This window comes from Puma concolor, chromosome A2 (genome assembly GCF_028749965.1).
Source record: "Puma concolor isolate L17-30 chromosome A2, mPumCon1.1.hap2, whole genome shotgun sequence".
Classification (NCBI taxonomy): Eukaryota; Metazoa; Chordata; class Mammalia; order Carnivora; family Felidae; genus Puma; species Puma concolor.
Genome location: NC_141668.1, coordinates 71804790 through 71825050, shown reverse-complemented (window position 1 = coordinate 71825050; position 20261 = coordinate 71804790). Strand labels below are relative to the sequence as shown.

General features: G+C 37.8%; 1 protein-coding gene across 15 annotated transcripts in view; it reads left to right on the top strand.

The window, feature by feature from the left end:
* Positions 1 to 20261, top strand: part of PPP1R9A (protein phosphatase 1 regulatory subunit 9A) — a 328586-nt gene that overhangs the window by 243471 nt on the left and 64854 nt on the right. For all 15 annotated transcript variants that reach the window (XM_086695958.1, XM_086695954.1, XM_086696008.1 and 12 more), the window contains one exon: positions 13571 to 13726. In XM_086695958.1, coding sequence (XP_086552084.1) covers positions 13571 to 13726 — 156 coding nt within the window. The remainder of the gene's footprint in view (positions 1 to 13570; positions 13727 to 20261) is intronic.

The following is a 20261-nucleotide window of genomic DNA, read 5'->3' as shown; positions in this document are numbered from 1 at the left end:
AGCTGAATTTCTAGACTTTTTTCCCCATTAATAATTGGGAAACAATTCTCCATGAGACCTTCATATTTCTGAGGCACTGAATGCCCTTTGTTCTAGACTATCCAGTGTATGTGTAGTGAACAGTCTTAGAAGGTACAGGTAGTCTTCTCCCCTGGAGCAAGGGTGGTAACGTTGCCTGTTATAAAAGATGCAGGTTACCTAGCTCAGGGTTCCTCTCCACACACACCTGCTTATGCAGGTATCATCCAGCCTTCTTCTCAGCACTCTTCGGAAATTGGGGTTTGAGGAATCAGCACAAAAATATGTCTGTGTCAACTAGTACAAAGACCTATTCTGGGTTAGAAGAACGTTCTGACCTTGGTCGGACCACAGTCCTAGAGAAACACACTGACATCTAGCTTGAAAGGAAGGGATTTTCAATTGTCACACTCAGGAGCCTGGGAAATCCTTAGAGCTTTAGTGAGTTCAGTGTGGAGGTTATGAAGCAAGGCATATTATGCTAATTAAGGAGAAATAGCAACAGTCGGGCTGCCTCGTGACTCAGCCCCTCCTGCAGTTTATTATGCCAGCTGTAGTCATTCAGACAGTACAAGGTCTCAAAGTATTTTGTGGTGCATCTTAGTTGCTATAAAGGAATATCAATATTGTCCCTGTCAGGGAGAGATCTTTGAGACAGACAAACTCCTATGGAAAATCATCCATAAATATTTGGATCCTAACTGGTCTACCATGCTGATGAAAGTAACCTGCTGGAGAATGAGAAAGTGTCCCACAACAATCTAGCTAAATTCTTTTTTTTTTAATTTTTTTTTTTTAACGTTTATTTATTTTCCAGACAGAGAGAGACAGAGCATGAACGGGGGAGGGTCAAAGAGAAGGAGACACAGAATCTGAAACAGGCTCCAGGCTCTGAGCCGTCAGCCCAGAGCCCGACGTGGGGCTCGAACTCATGGACTGCGAGATCGTGACCTGAGTTAAAGTCGGACGCTTAACTGACTGAGCCACCCAGGCGCCCCAACTAAATTCTTACAGTCAGTCTCACCACGTTGGAAAACTTCCCCATTCCTTATGTTCTAACCAAACCAAACTTAGGATTGGACTCCAGGTTGAGATAGCGCCCATAACAGTTCCTGCTATGGGAGTCAAAATTGTGACTGCTGGGTCAAAGACTCCCCAAAGCTAACTGGGTTGTATCAGTAATGATATACAGCGCTTTACATATTGCTTTAGGTGGTAGACATTGGAAGATTGGTTAAACCAGGAGTAACCACCGCACTGCTCAAAACTGAAAATAAATGTGCTTTATTAGTGACACAGGGCTGCCCTCTGCCTCTACGCCCCTTGATACCTCCCCTTTCTAACACGAACTCAGCTGCTCTAAGGAGGAAGGTGATTAGGGATCAGGCTGAGATCTCTTTTGTCCTCCAGGGAGACTAAATGCTGTATGAACCCCTTGAGTATGCTGGGGAACTTTGGGAGGAGAGGCACTCAACCTCATGGTTCTGTGGATACTGGCTCACAAATCATCACCTCACCGATGCCATCATGAGAAAGGATGACCAAATTCAACTGATGTGGTTTGGGCAGAGTTCACAGTGGGAAGGGAAACAAAACAGCCTTGTGGATGGAACCCATGCAACATAATACCACTGTGGCTTCCACTGCTATATGTGTAATGGAACTGATATGTTACACATACACCTGCCCTTCTTTGTCCCATTAGTGCCACCGGATATTTTACTATTCAGGGATTGCCACATGGAGAACACTAATAGTAGCATATGTAGGCCACTCTCCCTGTTTCCTCCCAGATGGTCCAACAGGAACAGTATAGAATCCCAGGCAAAGAAGGAGCAATCACAACTTATTTAAACATGTAATGGCTGCCAGACTACTCAGCCATTTCCCAGTATAACAACACTGCACGTCTGATGCAGCAACTGAGAAAAGAAAAAAAAAAAAAAGTCAGTTATTAACCTTCTACTAAGCTCTTGTGGGAACTGAAACTACATGTCTGACCCATGGTGGCCTTGTGACCCTCTGGTCTAATAGTTTCAGTTTGAGGTAGGTCAGCTTGAACTCCCTGGTCAATAAAGTTGGAAAGACCCAACAAACCTGGCTTGTCAAATGGGAATGATAGATTCAAGAAAGCTACCAACCTGGCCCAGCAGCATCTTAGATTTACATGAACAAGTAACAGCTTTCCAGTTTGTAGAAACAAGGCCTCTAGCTCAGTGAGGCCTTCAGTTCCTAGAAGTTTATTGAAATGCCTCGGCTTGGTTCACTAAGGGCTCAGCTAAGCTGTCCAAAGCTGTCTGCTAGGTTTTCCAGCCTCAGCACTAGTTATGCACACCCCAGAATGGACATGGTCACTTTGCTCAATGGGCATAACTCAAGGCCATTCTTTTGGCTCTGCCTAGTACTCCCCTTGATGAACCTTGTTATTTTATTTTTTTTTTTTTTACTGACTCTTGAGCTGTTGTCCATTACCTGATTAGTCTGTCACTTGGAAAATTACAGACTAACAGGTTAAGTTTGAGATGGCAAATCATGGAAACAGATTGTGGCAATTGATCAGACTCTTTGAGTTGCTCACATAGCTTCACCACAAGGGTGGTCATAAGAGGCCTTATGTATTTAAAGAAACACCATCATTATATCACATAACCCTTAGATGATTCTAGAGATCCTTCTAAAATGAGACTGTTCTTGATTACTAAGGGTTGCTTTCCTGAGTGGTAGCTGACTTATTTGTTATATGCATCGTGCAGGCAATTATTCTTAGGGTTAGACTCATTTAATTAGATAAGATGGTACAAAATTTGTTCCTGACTTTAGGTGATGTGATCAGGGACACCACCTCAGCCCTGGAAGGCATTCAGATCAATCTCAACTTGCTGGCCAGGGTTGTTATAAGATGATAGGATTGCCCTGAATCCTAGACTTTCTTCTGGGGGCCAATACCAAGTCTGGGCAATCACTGATACATCCTGTTATATCTGGACTAATACCTTAGGCCGAGTGAAATAAATAAAAAAGCTTAAGGATAGAGCCACCTGAGTTTCTAAGGTAAACACCAATGGTTTATAGGACTAATGTAGCCAGTAGGGTCTGAAAGCCTGGGGAATGTGGTTGATCTCAGTTACTATACATTGGACTCATTCTGCTGCTTGGAGTTCATTTAATAGTAATCTTAATTATATGAAACGACTGAATGGATTTAGTCCCAACCACTTTGGGTCACACTGATCAGTGTAGCTGAGAGAGAATCATACTAATGGGAAAATTCACCAAAAGCCAAGATGGTATAGAAACAAGAATAGATATTATTGGGGACAGTTCCCCAGTGGGCCTGACTTCTCTGTGTGTCATGTGAGCAGAGGCACTGATAGCCTTTCTTTCATACTACCTTTTTAATGATGTTTGTATAGTGAACAGCCTTGGAAAATAGATAGTCTCTCTTTAGGGCATGTGAAAGACTTGCTTATTACACATTATTAAAAATATATATATGTGTTCCCTAAGTTCAGAATTCTTCTTTTGGGGGTTATATTTCATTTTTTTCAATAAATGCAATTATAGTTAGAAACTTAATTATTTTGGGGCACCTGGGTGGCTCAGTCAGTTAAGCGCCAGACTTCGGCTGAGGTCATGATCTCACGGTTTATGAGTTCAAGCCCCGTATTAGGCTCTGTGCTGACAGTTCAGAGCCTGGAGCCTGCTTCTGATTCTGTGTCTCCCTCTCTCTCTGCCCTCCCCTGATCACACTCTGTCTCTTTCTCTCTCTCTCTCTCCCTCTCTCAAAAACAAACAATAAAGAAGAGAAACGTAATTATTTTAAGAGAATTTCTTCCAAGAAAGAAAGAAAATAAAAGTCTTTTTAAAGATACTTGGTATTTGAATACTCATCAACAGATTCAATAGAGTAAAATCATTGAAGGGGGAAAGATTATAGAGCCTGAGATGGATAGAATTAGGATATTCCTAGAAAGTAAAACTTTAGAAACTGTGGTTGAAAACTGCCTCAATAGTGGAATATTACAAATGGTAGTATATGTAACTGCTATTCCTCAGCCCTCTTTTTTTTTTTTTTTTTAATTTAAGTGTAGTTGACACACAATGTTACATTAGTTTCAGGTGTACAACACAGTGATTTGACAAGTTTATACATATTGCTATGCTCACAAATGTAGCTACCATCTGCCACCATGCAATGCTATTACAGTACCATTGACTATATTCCTTATGTTGTACCTTTCATCCCTGTGACTTATTCATTCCGTGACTGGAAACCTGTATTTCCTACTCCCCTTTACCTATTTTTCCCATCTCTCTACCTCCCTCCCCTTTGGCATCCATCAGTTTGTTATTTGTATTTATGGTCTGTTTCTGCTTATTGTTTGTTTGTTTATTAGTTTTATTTCTTATTTTGCACATACAAGTGAAATCATAGGGTATTTGTCTTTCTCTGACTGATTTCACTTAGCATAATATCCTCTCTGTCCATTCGTGTTGTCACAAATGGAAAGATCTCATTCTTTTTAATGAATGAGGAATATTTTGTTATATATATAATTATACATATGTACACACATATTCATACCACATCTTCTTTATCCGTTCATCTATCAATGGACGCTTGGGTTGCTTCCATATCTTGACTGTTGTAAATTATGCTGCAGTAAACATAGGGGTGCATATATCATTTTGAATTAGTGTTTTTGTATTTTGGAGGTAAATACCCAGTAGTGGAATTTCTATTTTTAATTTTTTGAGGAACCTCCATACCTAAGTTCAGAATTCTTAACAAAAGATTTTAGTTCCACCCTCTGCTTCATTTTTAGGCCATGTTCTCCTGGCAGTACCCTGGGTTTGAACTTTGGAAACTATTTCTTATTTTTAGAATCAAGATGTTAAAAACCATCAAGATGTTCCTTTCTGTTTAATGGTCCTCTCAATTTCTCTCTTTGGTCACATTTTACCGTAAGCAGCAAGAAGAAATCAAGCAGCACCTTCACTTGTTTGGAAATCTACTTAGCTTGATCACTCCGTTCACCGGGGACATTTCTTACTTTCTCCTTATAGAAGAGAGATAAGGAGATAAGTGATAATGTTGCTAAGCTTTCTGCCACTACACAAGAATCCCCCCCCCCCATTCCACCAGATTTCCACTTACAATGTGTTCCAGACAATTTAGGCTTGCTTTAAGATACTCTTCAAAATCCTCCCAGCCTTCCTTCACTGCCTGTTTCCAAAGTCACTTCCACATTTTTCTGCATTTGTAATGGCAGTACCCCCTTTCTTTTGGTGTATAGCAAGTTATGACCCAAACTCAGCAACTTAAAATAGGAAATATCTCTATATTACAGTATCTTTCAGTCCATTTAACTGGATGCCTCTGACTCAAGATCTGTCCCTGGCTGCAAATAAGGTGTCGGTCAGAGCCCCAGTCATCTCCATGCTCCACTGGGGGAAGATCTGCTTCCAGGCCCACTTGCAGGTGTTGGCAGGACACAGAAGATGCACTTCCAAGCTCCCTTAGGTGACCACTGGCACACCTCAGGTCCTTGCTGGCTGCTGGCCAGAAACCTCAGTTCCTTACGATGTAGGCATCTCCATAGAGCCATGCACAACCTGGCAGCTCGTTTCTCAAGAGCAAGAGGACAAAAGAGACGCAAGTCATGGTCTTTTTGTAAACTAATCTCAGAAAGGACATCCCATTGCTTTTGTTGTATTCTCGATTTTAGAAGCGAGTCACTAGGTCCAGCCCACATTCAAGGGAGAATGGATTATAGAAGAGCATGATTACCCAGGAAGAAGGATCCTTAGGGATCATTTTAGAGCCTGCCATAGTGGAAAATAGAGCCCCTGCTTTTCAGGAGTATACTTTATAAAAGGAAGGAAGAGAGGAAAAAATAAAACTAAAGAAGGCATTTAAAATACTGTAAAATCAGATGCTAACTTGTAAACCGTCTACCACAATTGCTAGGAAATTTTAAGAAGGGAAAAAATGAATTTCAGTTGTTACAAAAAAATTTATAGGCAAATCTTAAATTTACCTAGTCAGAATTTTAGGAAAAATAATTTGTCAGCAAATTATCTGAGAAGCTGAGTGCTTGAGGGCGGGGAACGTGGAACTTAGATATAGATGTTAGATGTATCTTGCTTGAGAAACATTCTAGAAGGTAGAATGAAGTGAAATATCAGAAAACATTCTGAGAACAAAGACTGACAAGAAAATTTTGAATGACTTGAGAAATGAGAGGAGTAGGGAATATATATTTTGGGCCAGGCATCATGGTGGATGTTTTACATACTTAATTTCTTTGAATCCTCTCAATATCCTATGAGATTGGTATCTTTGGGGCCATTTTATAGAAGAGGTGAGCATAAAAGATAGAAGTTAAATGACTTGCCAGCTACCATGCAACTGTGAAATTATTTTTTCTCTTTTGGGGTCCTTGTCTTGCCAACCCCAGAGCCCATGCTTTTTTTGCTGTCATTGTCCTGGAGAAGCCAGGGATGGTGAAAATGATCATAGTCATAAAGTCATCTAGTCTTTTAGCAAATCCTTGGCATTATGATTAATACTTTGAAGGTATCGCTACTGGAAATTCTCCCAACAACCTTATGAAGAAGATGCTGTTATTCCCATTTGGTAGATGAGCAAAGAGACCAAATGGCCTAACATTACAAAACTAGGACACACAGAAGTCAACTGACAGAAAATGGAAAGAGGTGCCTTTGCAGAGAAGGAGCTACTTTTGCTGAAAGCCATCTGGATGACTGGCACAGATTTAGGAATTTTAAACATTAAAGTGTTAGTTTGAGGTCTTTCTCCTCTAGAGAAAAAGCAACTCTCTTCTATTCTCTAGCAGAACTGAGTCTGAAAATATATATAACCAAATTCAGATCCAGTAAACAAATTCCAACAGAAACTGCATAATCAAGGCTATTTTTATGATTAGCACCATTTAGTTTCCCGGAATTTACCAGAGCAAACATTGCTAGAGCAAAAATTACTGCTGATGGTTGAACCTGACAACAAGAGAAAATCCCCAAAAGGGTCATTTAGGCCTGAGCTGCAGCTGTGCTCCACCATATTTCTTACTTGAAAGCTGAGAATTAACAGGAAAATCAGGGCTCTGCTGTGCTGTGCAGATGTGGCTAAAACTGTATTAATTTATTCAGCAAACATTTGTTTAGTGCCTACTATATGCCAAGCAGTGTGCTAGCCACACTGGGAGTGCAAGAATAAATCATACCTGACGCTCTCAAGGAGCTTACAGTTGAAAGCGGGTAATAGGAGAAGGCAGATATAAAAAAAGGCCCAAGTTTTATGAGTGATGCAAGAATATAGTAGAAGCATAAAGGAGTGGATTAGAAGAGTCTTAAAGCAGCAGACTCATAGGAGGAGGGAAGTAGATGGGTCTTCATCTTGCATCACTAGGGCAGGAGGGCAGGGGCAAGGGGGCGGGGCATAAGTGAGGAGAACAGAGGCCTGATAGTTTTCTTGGTCTTGGGCAGAAGCTGATGCCTCCTCCGAAACTGGGAATATAAGAAGAGGGGCAGGTTTAGGGAAAAGAAAAGCTTTGCTTCAGAAATGGCCAATTTGCCAGATTCATGTGACACAGTAGCAGGGTCTTGTAGGGTATTGTATTTCTGAGACCAGAACTTAGCAAATATCAGGTTATAAGATGCAGACTTGGAGAAGCTTTAGTATATGTTGCTGTTGTAGGATTACCACCACGACTGGCAGCTATTGCTTGTTTTGAGCATCTACCATGTACCACACCTTGTACTGAACACCATGTAACTTAACCTCACAATAACCTTGTTACACTCAGGAGATGTTTTTATCCTCACTCTATAGATAAGGAAATTGAAACTTAGACCTGGAAGCTAACTTTACCAACACTGTAGAGCCAGGATTTGAATCCAGGCCTAAGTGACTTCAAAGTGAAGATTGTTCAGTTGGTCTCCACTTAACCAACTCACCAATATAACAGATCATGCCCCTTCCTTCTGTAAAACCTAAAATGAGGTCTACAGCTCTCCTGAGTGTTCAAAGCTCGAGAATGTCTACGTGCTTTTGCTCCCACCAGTCAAAAGTTAGATACTCACTAAGAGGCAGAACGTGTCAACTAGCTGCACTTATTACTGTTTTAATAAAATAAATGCTCTGATGTAATACAAATATAATGGAAGTTGTCTAGGAATAGGAGATGAAATGCTTTGGGAAGAGACAATAAAGATGAGTAGCTCAAGAAAGCCAGATGTGAGAAGGAAATGTAAAAGAGACAGACCATAAACATCTGAGGAATTTTGCATTCATTTTGCCTTGGAAGTTATCTTTTCCATCCATTTTAAGACACTGCAGTAGTTCTATAGATTGTATGCTGTGGTTCTGGTTTATATAAGAAAGAGTGCATGAAACATCAGTGAGCAGACCCGTAGGCCAAACCCTTCAAAGGAGACTTCTGTGCACTTGCCCAGAGTGAGCATGTTGTGAGAGAAAAGAAGAGGACAAAAGGTTTGGAGCTCACTAGAGACAGGTGCAAGTCTTCAAAGTGAATTGGATGAAAATGTTCAGAGATGTGGAAGGTAAATCTCAACACAACAGGATTATGCACCAGCATTTTGGTTGGGGAAATATGAAAGGAATGTATTCCCATTTTTTATCCCAGAAAGCTTTACTTTATCTGTAGACTGAAAGCAGCACAGTACAGAAGAAAGAGCAAGGGCTTTGGAATGTGTTGGATGTAGCATCAACAGCATAACAAATTGTCTATCATTGGGTATAGTCTTGAGTCTCAGTTTCTTCTAATTACAGTGACATAGTAATACCTATATCATACAGTTTTAAGGAGTGTAGTATTGGGCACTCAGTAAGTTACCAAAGAATTGCTATTCATTTTTTGTGTCTTTGGGAGGGCGATAAGAAAGTATAAGAATAGAGGCACCTGGGTGGCTCGGTTGGTTAAGTGTCTGATTCTTGGTTTCGGCTCAGGTTATGAACTCAGTGTTCTTGATTGAGCCCCGCATTGGAATTCTCTTTCTCTCCCTCCCCTGTTCATGCTCTCTCTCTCTCTTACTATCTCAAAATTAAAAAAAAAAAAAAACACACACACTTAAAAAAAGGGAAGTATAAGATATTAATCAAGAAGGTAGATGAGGATTTGTGAAAAGGAACCCTTACTATCTCTGTCAGTTCTTGTACTTCTTTTAAAGTGGATTTTCAAGTTGGGACAAAGGACTTTTGGGAGTCTCTGTTTACTTGAAAGATGTTGAATCTGGCCAGAAATAAGGAGGAGATGGATATCAATGGAAATACTTTGTTGTGGCATATTTTTTTTTGATGCAGTATTTTCCATCTCTGTAAATGGCAGATTCAATCCAATCTAATTTTGAGGTTTATGAAATTCTACTAACCTATCATTCCATGTAATTTATTTTCAGATTAACCATAAAAGTAATATCCATTTTCAGTAAAGATCAAAGAATCAGAACACATTATTCTTAGTCTACTAAATGTAACTTTTTAATTTCTAGAAGATTATGAGGTTCTGTGGTAAATGCATCCTTTATTATAAAGTCTGTTTATGTTGGGAATGGTAAATGATCATCAAGAGAGAATGGCAAGATTTTTTTTTAAGTTCTTATTTAAATTCCAATTATTTAATGTATAGTGTAAACCCAAGTGTGCCCCTTAAATCCCCATCACCTATTTAACCCATCCGCCTACCCACCTCCCCTCTGGCGACCATCAGTTTGTTCTCTGTAGTTAAGAGTCTATTTCTTGGTTGGCCTTTCTCTCTCTCTCTCTCTCTCTCTCTCTCTCTCTCTCTCTCTTTCTCCCTTTGCTCATTTGTTTTGTTAAATTCCACATGGCATGAGAGTTTTTAAACACCCTATCCAGAGCTTCTAATAAGTAACAGACACTAAAAAAAAACCTATCTTGACCTTAGGATGCTTATAAGACTAATTAAAAAGACAAAACATTAGTAAATGGAAAGATGCAAAGAAAGATAAAAAGAATTTCAGCAGGGGTGCCTGGGTGGTTCAGTTAGTTAAGTTGGACGGACTTCAGCCCAGGTCATAATCACACAGTTCGTGGGTTCGAGCCCTGCGTTGGGCTCCGTGCTGACAGCTCGGAGCCTGGAACCTGCTTCAGATTCTGTGTCTCCCTCTCTCTCTTCTCCTCCCCCGCTTGTGCTCTGCCTCTCTTTCTCTCAAAAATAAATAAACATTAAGAAAGGTTTTTAATTTAAAAAAAGAATTTCAGCAGAATTGCAGATAATTTGTATACTGAGGAGAGAAGATTGGCAAAGTAAAAAAAAATGAGTCAAGAGGAAGAATTCTCTTAATAACTTACATTTATGATGGTAATTTTGGTAACTAAAATGGATGACAAAGCCAGAACTATACTTAGAGATAAGAATTACATATATTGTATATACTCTAATCCTGTTATTCACTGTAAGAAGTATTAAAAAAAGATAATAAATGCGACAGAATACTGCCTTCATAACAAATGACTTAACAGGGTCTTCTTTTCTTTTATATGATTGAAAACCCCCTTAGGAGGTTATAGGTATTACCAAGCAAATGCAATTGGCATTCTTGAGTATACTCTTTTAAAAATATTTGTTGAAATCCTATTATATGTCAGGCCCCGTTCTAGGCACATGTTTATATTCTTTGCCTTACGTGTAGTGAAAAAGTATCTATTTTCAAGCTGGCAAAGGGAAATCAAATTGTTCATTTCAACTTTATGTTTGTAATGTGTCACATTGTCATCAGATTTTAAATTTAGTTTAAGATTTTATTGAGTCATTCAGGAAATCCATCAAATCGATGATGTAGAAGTGAGTTTTATATACCTGGTTTAGGCCTTTATATTTTCTTAATATTTATTTTATTTTTGAGACAGACAGAGAGCGCGCACGGGGGAGGGGCAGAGAGAGAGAGGGGGACAGAGGATCGAAAGTGGTCTCTGCACTGACAGCAGCGAGCCCAACGTGGGACTTGAACTCATGAACCATGAGATCATGAGATCATGACCTGAGCTGAAGTTGGATGCTCAACCGACTGAGTCACCCAGGCGCCCCGGTTTAGGCCTTTGTAATAAAGGCATGGATTTGCTGTTAGTTGTAATTAGGTTTAAAAACAAGTCTAATGTCTCTAAACCAAAACTTCTGGCAAGGTGTCAGGATTGTGTACTTACCAGCCTTACTACACTTCTGTTAATCAACATTACTGGGATTTACAAAGTACCTATTGGTTCTAAAAACATGAATAAATAGGAGATGAGTTAATTTACAGAAAGTCATACCAAATCTGGATTTTTAGGATTTAGGGGCACCTGGGTGGCTTAGTTGATTGAGTGTCCAACTTCAGCTCAGGTCATGATCTCATGACTCGCGAATTCGAGCCCCGCCTCAGGCTCTCTGCTGACAGTGCAGAGGTTGGAGCCTCCTTCAGATTCTGTCTCCCTCTCTCTCTCTCTGCCCTTCATGCTCTGTCTCTCAGTCTCTCAAAAATAAATAAACGTTAAATTAAAAAAAAAAAAAAGGTTTCTATGATTTAATCTTACCAATAAGTGCAAGGTACCTGGAATCACCAGCCCCCACTGCTCAGCTACTGTCTCCTGCCAGTGCCAGAGACACTTGGAATAGTGTTTATGATTTACACAGTTTCAGACTGGTTTCTAAAGAGCCCTGGGGTTCTGAGTACTGAGGCACTAGGTCATACAGAGATCACTTAAGTTTACTTTTCTATGCAAATGCCACCAAAATTGAGGCTGTCATAGCCTCCATGTGGAGAACTAGTGTCTGAAGGTTGCCGAGGCACTTTGTTTATCCTAGTGAATGGCCCTCAGATTCCTTACTGGGAATCGTACCTACTTCTGGGCCCCACAATTTAAAACAAGTGTGGAGTGGCACCTGGGTAGCTCAGTCAGTTAAGCCTCCTGCTCTTGATCTCAGCTCAAGTCATGATCTCATGATTGGTGGGATGGAGCCCCGTGTGGGGCTCTGCACTGACAGTGGGGAGCCTGCTTAGGATTCCCTCTCTCTCTATTGCTCCTTCTGTCTCTCTCTCTCCCAATATAAAAAAATAAACATTAAAAAAAAATAAAACAAGTGTGGAGGACTAGGAGAGAAGTCTGAGTACGGGCCCAAGACAAGAACAGAGAATGAGACCTATGAGGAAACCAGAGTTATTTTACTTGGAAAGGAGAAGTCAGAATGACAATTTAATAATGGTCTTTCAGGCATTAAGAATTATTACATTGAAGTAAATGACCAGACTTTCTTCATGTGCAAAACAGTAAGAGAAATAGAATTTCAGTGTTAGCAAGAAGAATATAGTAAAGATCCAAAAGAAAAAAACAGCAATCAGACGCTAAGCCTATTTAATCAAAGGAATAGATCATTCCACACACTTTATGAAAGTGTTTTTATAGGCAATATGAATTCCTGTCTGTTTCATGTATTAAAAGTAATACTACCTGAAAGAACAGGGGCAAATTAAATGAACTTTGTTTTTCGACCCTGTGACTCAGTGATTTATCTTAAAGTTACATCAGAAGGTATAGATTTCAAATAATTATTTTGAATTAGAGTCTCATATCCCAGTGCTGCCAGGAGAGAAGCTACTTTCTAATGATGTTAGGGAAGTTAGTGGTATGGAGCAACATTTATTCCAGGGGTCATGAACTCGCGTACTCACAGGGGTCTGCGGGTACCACGGAGTGAGCCAACAGCATGGAACAACACGGGGTGGTAAAAGTTGTGTATTTGAAGGTGTGGGACCCATCCAAAAGGGGACAGCCGCTGCTGACCAGCCAGTTGTTTTCATGTCGCAACATGCCCATTTTGCCAGATTTTTGGCTTTCTCCAGGAAAACTGGAACTCTAGAATCTCATGTGAATCTTTTATTTAGCATTGACAAAATACTAAGATTCATCAAAATACTGTTCAGGCAAAGCCGTACACGTCTGTGGGCTGTGAGTTAGAAACCTCTGGCTTTCTTTTCGGTCACTTGCTAACCAACACGTTTGTTAGCAAACAAACAAAACAACTGATTGAACTCTAAACCTTAGAAGAATTCATCTACTAAACCTTTGTGAGGCTTAATTAAGGTCCTTTCCAGCTCTGTGAATCTTTTGATCTTCTCTTCCTTCTTCCCTGCTCTCAGTAATGGGTGACTTATCCACTTAGTGGTGGGAATTTAAAGGAACTACTTATTTCCTTAGCAATATAATTTTATTTTGTAAAACCATCAAATGTTTAGACTGAAAACAACTTTTGTTGCTATACTAAAGATGCTACTGATGGCTATTACATTTTTAGGAATGCACTTATGTATGGCATAGACATGTCACTTCAGATCTTTGAACTAACAACTGTTTCTAACATTGGCTGCATGAGGCATGCTTGACTTAAAAGCCTACTTACACTTCAGCATTTGGTGACATATTTTACTTCCCTTTTATAAAATATTTTCAAATAACCCACTTCCACCTGGGGTAAGGACGGCTCCATTTCTGAAATCCCCTTCCTTTCAGACAGGAGAATATGCCACAGATGAAGAAGAGGATGAGGTAGGACCTGTTCTTCCTGGCAGCGACATGGCCATTGAAGTCTTTGAGCTGCCTGAGAATGAGGACATGTTTTCCCCATCAGACCTGGACACAAGCAAGCTCAGTCACAAGTTCAAAGAGGTAAGCTGCTGATCTGCAAACTATTTTTTATACATGTCCATTTCATTATTAAATTTACATTTTTGTTTGAAAAATGTATTGAGAATCCGTTTTCAAAAGAAAACCTTTTGATAACAGGTTGTCTTGAATCTCATTGAATTTCAAGGTACAATTTAAGTAGATCTCATTCCACAGTCCTTAATTTTTAAATGCTTATTATCTGTCGTAGTGATAGCTTACAGCTTGTCTGTTCCATATTTTTAAGCTGTAGCTTAAATGCCTGGTTTTCATGATAAGTTCAGGTTGTATTTTTTAAATTTTTATAGAATTTGGGGGACTTGATGATAAGCTTTCCTCTAAGGCAGTGATTTCTAAGAAAGTTTTTTTTTTTCTTTTCTTAAAATAGACAAGGTCCCAAAAGGAATCAGACGACATACCTAAGGAGTTTAATTGAAGAAATTAAAGTTTAATGAATGAACCTTGAACAGAATTAATATAACTACCCAGGGATGGTGAGGTGCACAGGGACTGGCAACAGCAGGAAGTTGTTGTTCCAACTTCCTCCCAAAAGAAGGCTTTAGTGGGAAAAAAGGAAAAGAGATTCCCTTTTTTTTGTTTTTGTTTTTCAAAGAAGGGCATCTTTGTAAGATGTGGCCGCTGCTAAAAACTACATCCTGAGGATAAGGGTGGGTCATATACACTCAGCCCCTTCTCTTCTCCTGCAATTGCCTCCTATTGGCCAAACCCAGGCAGGAGTCTGAAGAGGTCAGCCTCCTGAGGCAGGAACTATTAGAAAAGGGCCAAAAATGGATCCTGAAAGGGCAAATGCAGGCAACCACATAAATTCTTCTTCTTCGAAATTAGCTACTCAGAACTCCAACATGTAAAACAGAGACAGTGATGAATGGGTCCCCACGCATTTTATTCTTCATTGTTTCAGGGAACATCCTCCATTATTGAAGGCAAGTGTGTCATTATTTACAGCTTCCCCACAATAACCCTGAAGCACTGAGGCTTGAAAACCATTGTTCCTTCTTTCCAGCCTGTTAGGGACTTGACCTTTTGGAAGAAAAGGTTCTCCTATACATGAAAAACAATGTTGATAATTGCAAGTTTGTAATTTCTAATTTTATTTCTAATTTCTAATTTTCTTTCATTCATAATTTCTAATTTTTTTAAATATAATTTCTGATGTATCGTCTAAGTAGGTCAGTTTTATATGTTCTGATGTTATACCTATCCGTGTCCTATATATTGACTTACCTTTTTAATTCCTTATGATAAATTTATACTTGTGAGACTAATAACAAAGTGAATGTACTTTTAAAATGTAAATTTTTGGGGTGCCTGGGTGGCTCAGTCAGTTAAGCGTCAGACTTCAACTCAGGTCATGATCTCACAGTTCATGGGTTCAAGTCTCACGTCAGGCTCTGTGCTGACAGCTTGGAGCCTGGATCCTGCTTCAGGCTCAGTGTCTCCCTCTCTCTCTGCCCCTCCCCCACTCGTGCTGTGTCTGTCTCTCAAAAATAAAAAAGACATTAAAAATTTTTTTTAAATAAAATGTAAATTTTTGTTCAGAAAAAAAAGCCCTTAGGTTTATTATAGAATTTTGGAAAATGCACAGTTGTATAAACACCAAAAAAAATCATTCATGATCCCAATTTTGTGGTATTTATGATTATACAGTATATACTATGTTAACTTCCTACTCCTGATACTTATAATTGCATTATTAGGATTTTCCCATGTCATCAAATATTCATCCATAAATGATGTTTATTCACTATATGGATCTCTTACTGATCTACTTAATTTTTGTCTTGTAACATTTCCTTTGTTTTGAGCTTAAAAATGTTATTATTATTAAAAGTTACACTGCAATAAATATTTTTATACTTATCCTTAGGATAATTTCTCACAGTGGAATTATTCAATCAAAGAATATCAGTATTTTGGGAACTTGTGGTACTTAATACCAAGTTGCCACCAAAATGGCTTTTCTCAGTGACACAGAAATTTATTTATGCCACCCAGTGTGTTGAGAGTGCCCATTTCTCTTCCACCTATTATTATTTGTCAGGTTGAACCATTTCCATTTGTATAGTACACAGAGTCCTTGAGGCAAAATATATGGGTTTTCCAGATGATTTATGACTGTTCCTAGTTCTAAATCAGATACAAACACCTTGGTGACAAATGAAGTACACTATTCTATAATGATCACAATACTCCTTTACATTAGGAGTAGCAATGCCTATCTTAGGGCCAATTCTTACAAAGGGTTTCTAAATTAACTGATATCTTCAAAGAGCAATGCAGAAAAAGAAAGTTCTGCTGGAAGCGGCTGAGTGGGAGGAAGAGGTAATCTAGGGACCTCTTTCTCTGAAGCTCCGATTTGGCCCAAGAATACAGATTATCTAGAAGTATAGATGGACCACTTGTTCTTTAAAAAACATCTTTGGGAATGTTGTAACTCTCAATCCAGGTTTGAGGCAGTGAAATCAAGGTAGTATATCTGGGCAAAGGCCTGTAATATAGCTTACCCATGTTGCCAATTGAGTATGGCCCTACTTTTTGGTAGATGATTGAGCTGGAAGTTGGGTCCACATTCTTTTATGGGAACTAAAGAGTATAAAAAGCAGAAATAGTATATGGAAGGTTATATCTCCCACTTTCTGAGTTGAGCCAAGGAGTCAATGCTCTGTAAATATTGTTTGAGGTGTGTACACCATTGTGCAGACAACTGCATGATCTAGACCTAGGGGTTGGTGAACTATGACCTATTGGCCAAATCTAGCCCACTGCCTTGTGTTGTAAATAAAGTTTTATTCAACACTGCCATGGACATCTATTTATTTATTGTTTGTGGCTGTTTTCAGGCTATAATAGCCAACTTAAGGAGTTACACAGAGACCATGTGGCCTGCAAATCCTAAATTATTTGATATCTGGCTTTTTACGGAAAATGACTGCTGACTTTGGTGTATCCCACTGCATAATCTGGACCCATTCTGTGTAACACAGCTGATTTATTTTTAGCTTGAGTAACTGAATCTGTAGTTTTGTTTTAATTTTGGTTCTTAAGAATTGGAGGTTTGTCCTCACCTCAAGATTAAGCAAATACCACATTGTTTCACTTCTAATTCTTGTATTCTTATTTGTGATATATTTAACAGATTAATATATTCATTTCTTCGGGAATGGCCACTGAATATCAGCTGTGTGGCATTCCATCTCAGCATTTGTGTCTTGTACACTGCCACTCTCACAGTTTTAAGTTTCTTTGTGTGATTAACATAAATGTCCAAGTAATTTACAGCACTAGATATTTTTCACAAGATTCCATACAAATGGGGTGGAGGTGGAGAGTCATGTGTATTGGAGTCTATACAAAGTCTTCTGTTACAGAGAGTTCTCTCGATTACATTATATCAAACAGAAGCACATGCTGTACTCTTTGAGCAAAACGTATTAGACTGACATTATCTCAATCAGTCCTACTTTTGGCCAATTTCCTATCTTCTACCAGCCTCTATGCTCCTCTGTTTTTGCTTGCTCTTGTAGGTTTTCACATATTTCTTCATATATAATTAGTGGTTAAATATTTGGTGAATCAGTGGTATAAAGCATACACCGTAATTTGTATAATTCAAGACAGGCATCTAATTTAATTTCTCCAAGTAGTTGACAAGATAGCTGGCACTTTTATTCAACACTCATTTATGCATTTCCCTCTGCTTGGAAGGCCAGCATTATTATCCACAGAATTGGTGCCTTTGCACTCTGGACTACTTTTGGCCTTATAATCAGTTCTGTTTTCTCATTCTTTGGTACAATGCTGTTAGAATATATATTGAATTTTGATGGAGTAAATCAGATTCATCTAACACTTCAAAATTCTGGTAGTGTTCAACCTATTCAAGAAAACATTTGAATCACTTTATTAGTTCCCTTGGAAAAACTTCTTTGCATTTTTATTGTAATTACATTAAACTACTAAATTAACTTGCAGAGAGCTGGCATTTTTATCACATTGACTCTTTTAATCCACATTTATGTAATGTATCTGTTTAATTGAAGTCTTTTTTTTCTGGCCCTCTCTAATATTTTATCGTACCCTCTATTAGTTACACAAGCTATAAGTAACAGAAGATCTTAACTAGAGTGGATTAATCAAAAGCTGCCACAAAGGTTCTCTATTAGCTTCAATATAAGTTAAGAAGTTTTCTCAATTTCTCTATTTTTAGAAATGACTTTTATAAGATAGACTTAATGACTTGCATAAAACTAATTTCTGTTCCCTGAAAGTTTGTTATTATTCAGCTATAAAACCATCTGTGCCTTTGTGGAGGAAGATTTTAAAAACCTTTTATAATAATAGCCATTACTGTCTTCAAGGTTTCAAGTTTTTCTTGGGCCAGTTTTGGTATTTTGCATCTCTCAAGAATTTTATATAGTTCCTCTGGCATTCATATTTTCTAACATTTTGATCTACAATATACTTCTTAAGTACTGAAATCTTTAATGTCTATAATTATTCTTATTTTCTTCTTTTTTATTTGAATATTTTTCTTAGTTGTTTTATCTAGAATTTTTATCTATCATGTTAGCCTTTACATGCCTAATTTTTTAATTAAAAATACTTATTTTGTTATTTCCTACCAGTATCTTATTTTTGCCCTTCTTTTTTGTTTTGGTATTGATCAATTGTAGTTAGTACTCTATTTTTGATAACTCTTGCATTCTGATAAATATATTTAAAGCTATACTTTATCTAAATATTCATTTTTAGTTACATGTTCCAATTTTTTTACATTTAGAATGTCACTGTCATTTAGATGTAATTTCTCTTTAATACTTTAATATAAAAGAGGGGTTTCCTCTTTAATATAAGAATGATTTAGTGGTATATTTTACTTTCCAGACATATGTAACTTTGTTTTGTTCTTCTTTTGTTATCAGGTTCTAACTTTATCACATTCTGGTCAGAAAACATGTTCCATATGATAGCTACTTAGAATTCTCAAGACTTCTTTTGTAGCTTAATTCATAAACAGTTTGTTTAAATGGTCCTCATGTATGCAAAAAAACAAGTATTCTGTGCTTGGGTATGAAATTTATATGCTTTTCATTTATGTAAATATTATTAATAGTAGAAATATACATTTCTTCTCTGTAGCATGGCTTAGATTTGTCTGCTTGATCTACAAATTCTGAAAAGCATATGTTAAAATCACAAACTATAGTTATTTTTCCTTCCTATAATTCTATCAGTTGTGGTTTCACATATTTTAAATCTTTGATATTAGCTACATATATGTTCAGGATCGTTACAACTTTTTGATTTATTGTAACATCTGTTTTGTCCCTTATGATGCATTTTACCCCAAATTTTATTTGTCTGATAGTAAAAATTCAACACTGCCTTTCTCTTGCATCATATTTGCTTCACAGCATCTATTTTTTCTATCTTTGTTTTAGCCATTTCATACCCTTTTGTTAAAATGTGTTTCCTTTAGCCAACCTATTCTTAAATCTTACTCTTAATATTACTGTGGGAGTCTTTGTCAGTTAATTCATGAGTTTAACCCATTTACATTTACTGTAATCACTTTAATATTAGAACTTAGAGCTTCCACCTTATTTTATGTTTTTCAATTTTCATACTTTCTTCTTGTTTCTTTTTTATCTTTTACCTACTTGCTATTACACATACATCAAATTTTTATCTGATACTTAAAAGTTATACATTTTCATTCTGTTCTAGAGATTACACATGAGTAGTTTTGACTCAGTCATAGGTTATTTTCCTCTAGTAACATAGAATGCAGATCAGTAGCTGTGCCTCCCATTTAACAAAATAATAGCCATAGCATACTCTCCTCTGCCTTTCCTTCTCTCTTCAATTTTTTTGTATTTCAGGAGTTTTAGTTACCTATGTTTATAGGCATGCCTTTTACAAAGTAATTAGTTCCACCTCACTTACACTTCTTCCTAACTCTAATGGGATTTCAGTGCTATCCTGATGTTAATTCACCATTATCCTGGTGCTACTATTTTACCACATGGCACCAAAGGTTAAGTTAGTGGCCAGGGTGTCTAAACTTCAGAAGAATGGAATAAAGTGTCCCTGCTTTATTTGCAGATGCAGGTTTACCCAGGTCATATGTATAAGATTAAAGATTAATTAGATTGCTGTCTCCCATTCCTGGTTATAGACACTTTCTTGCTTCATACTCATTTTTTCCAAACACATCTGGAAACACCTGTTTTCTGTTTCTTAAGTGTTTCTTACAAGTTTTTTTGTTAATTAATGAATGAGACCCTGACACCTATCAAGTCTCCTTTTTTTTTTTTTTTTTTTTTTTTTTCTCATTTTTGGCATCTTCAAAGTTGCATCCAGGAAAGGCAGCAAATAGCTTTTGTTAGTGTGTGATGTTGCACTACCCTGGCCATTTTGCCCCTACCTAATTCAGTCATTTTACCTTTATTTTTTAATTAATTCCATCATTCTGTTATCCTTCGGAATGTTTGATTTCTCTTATTCTAACTTCTGA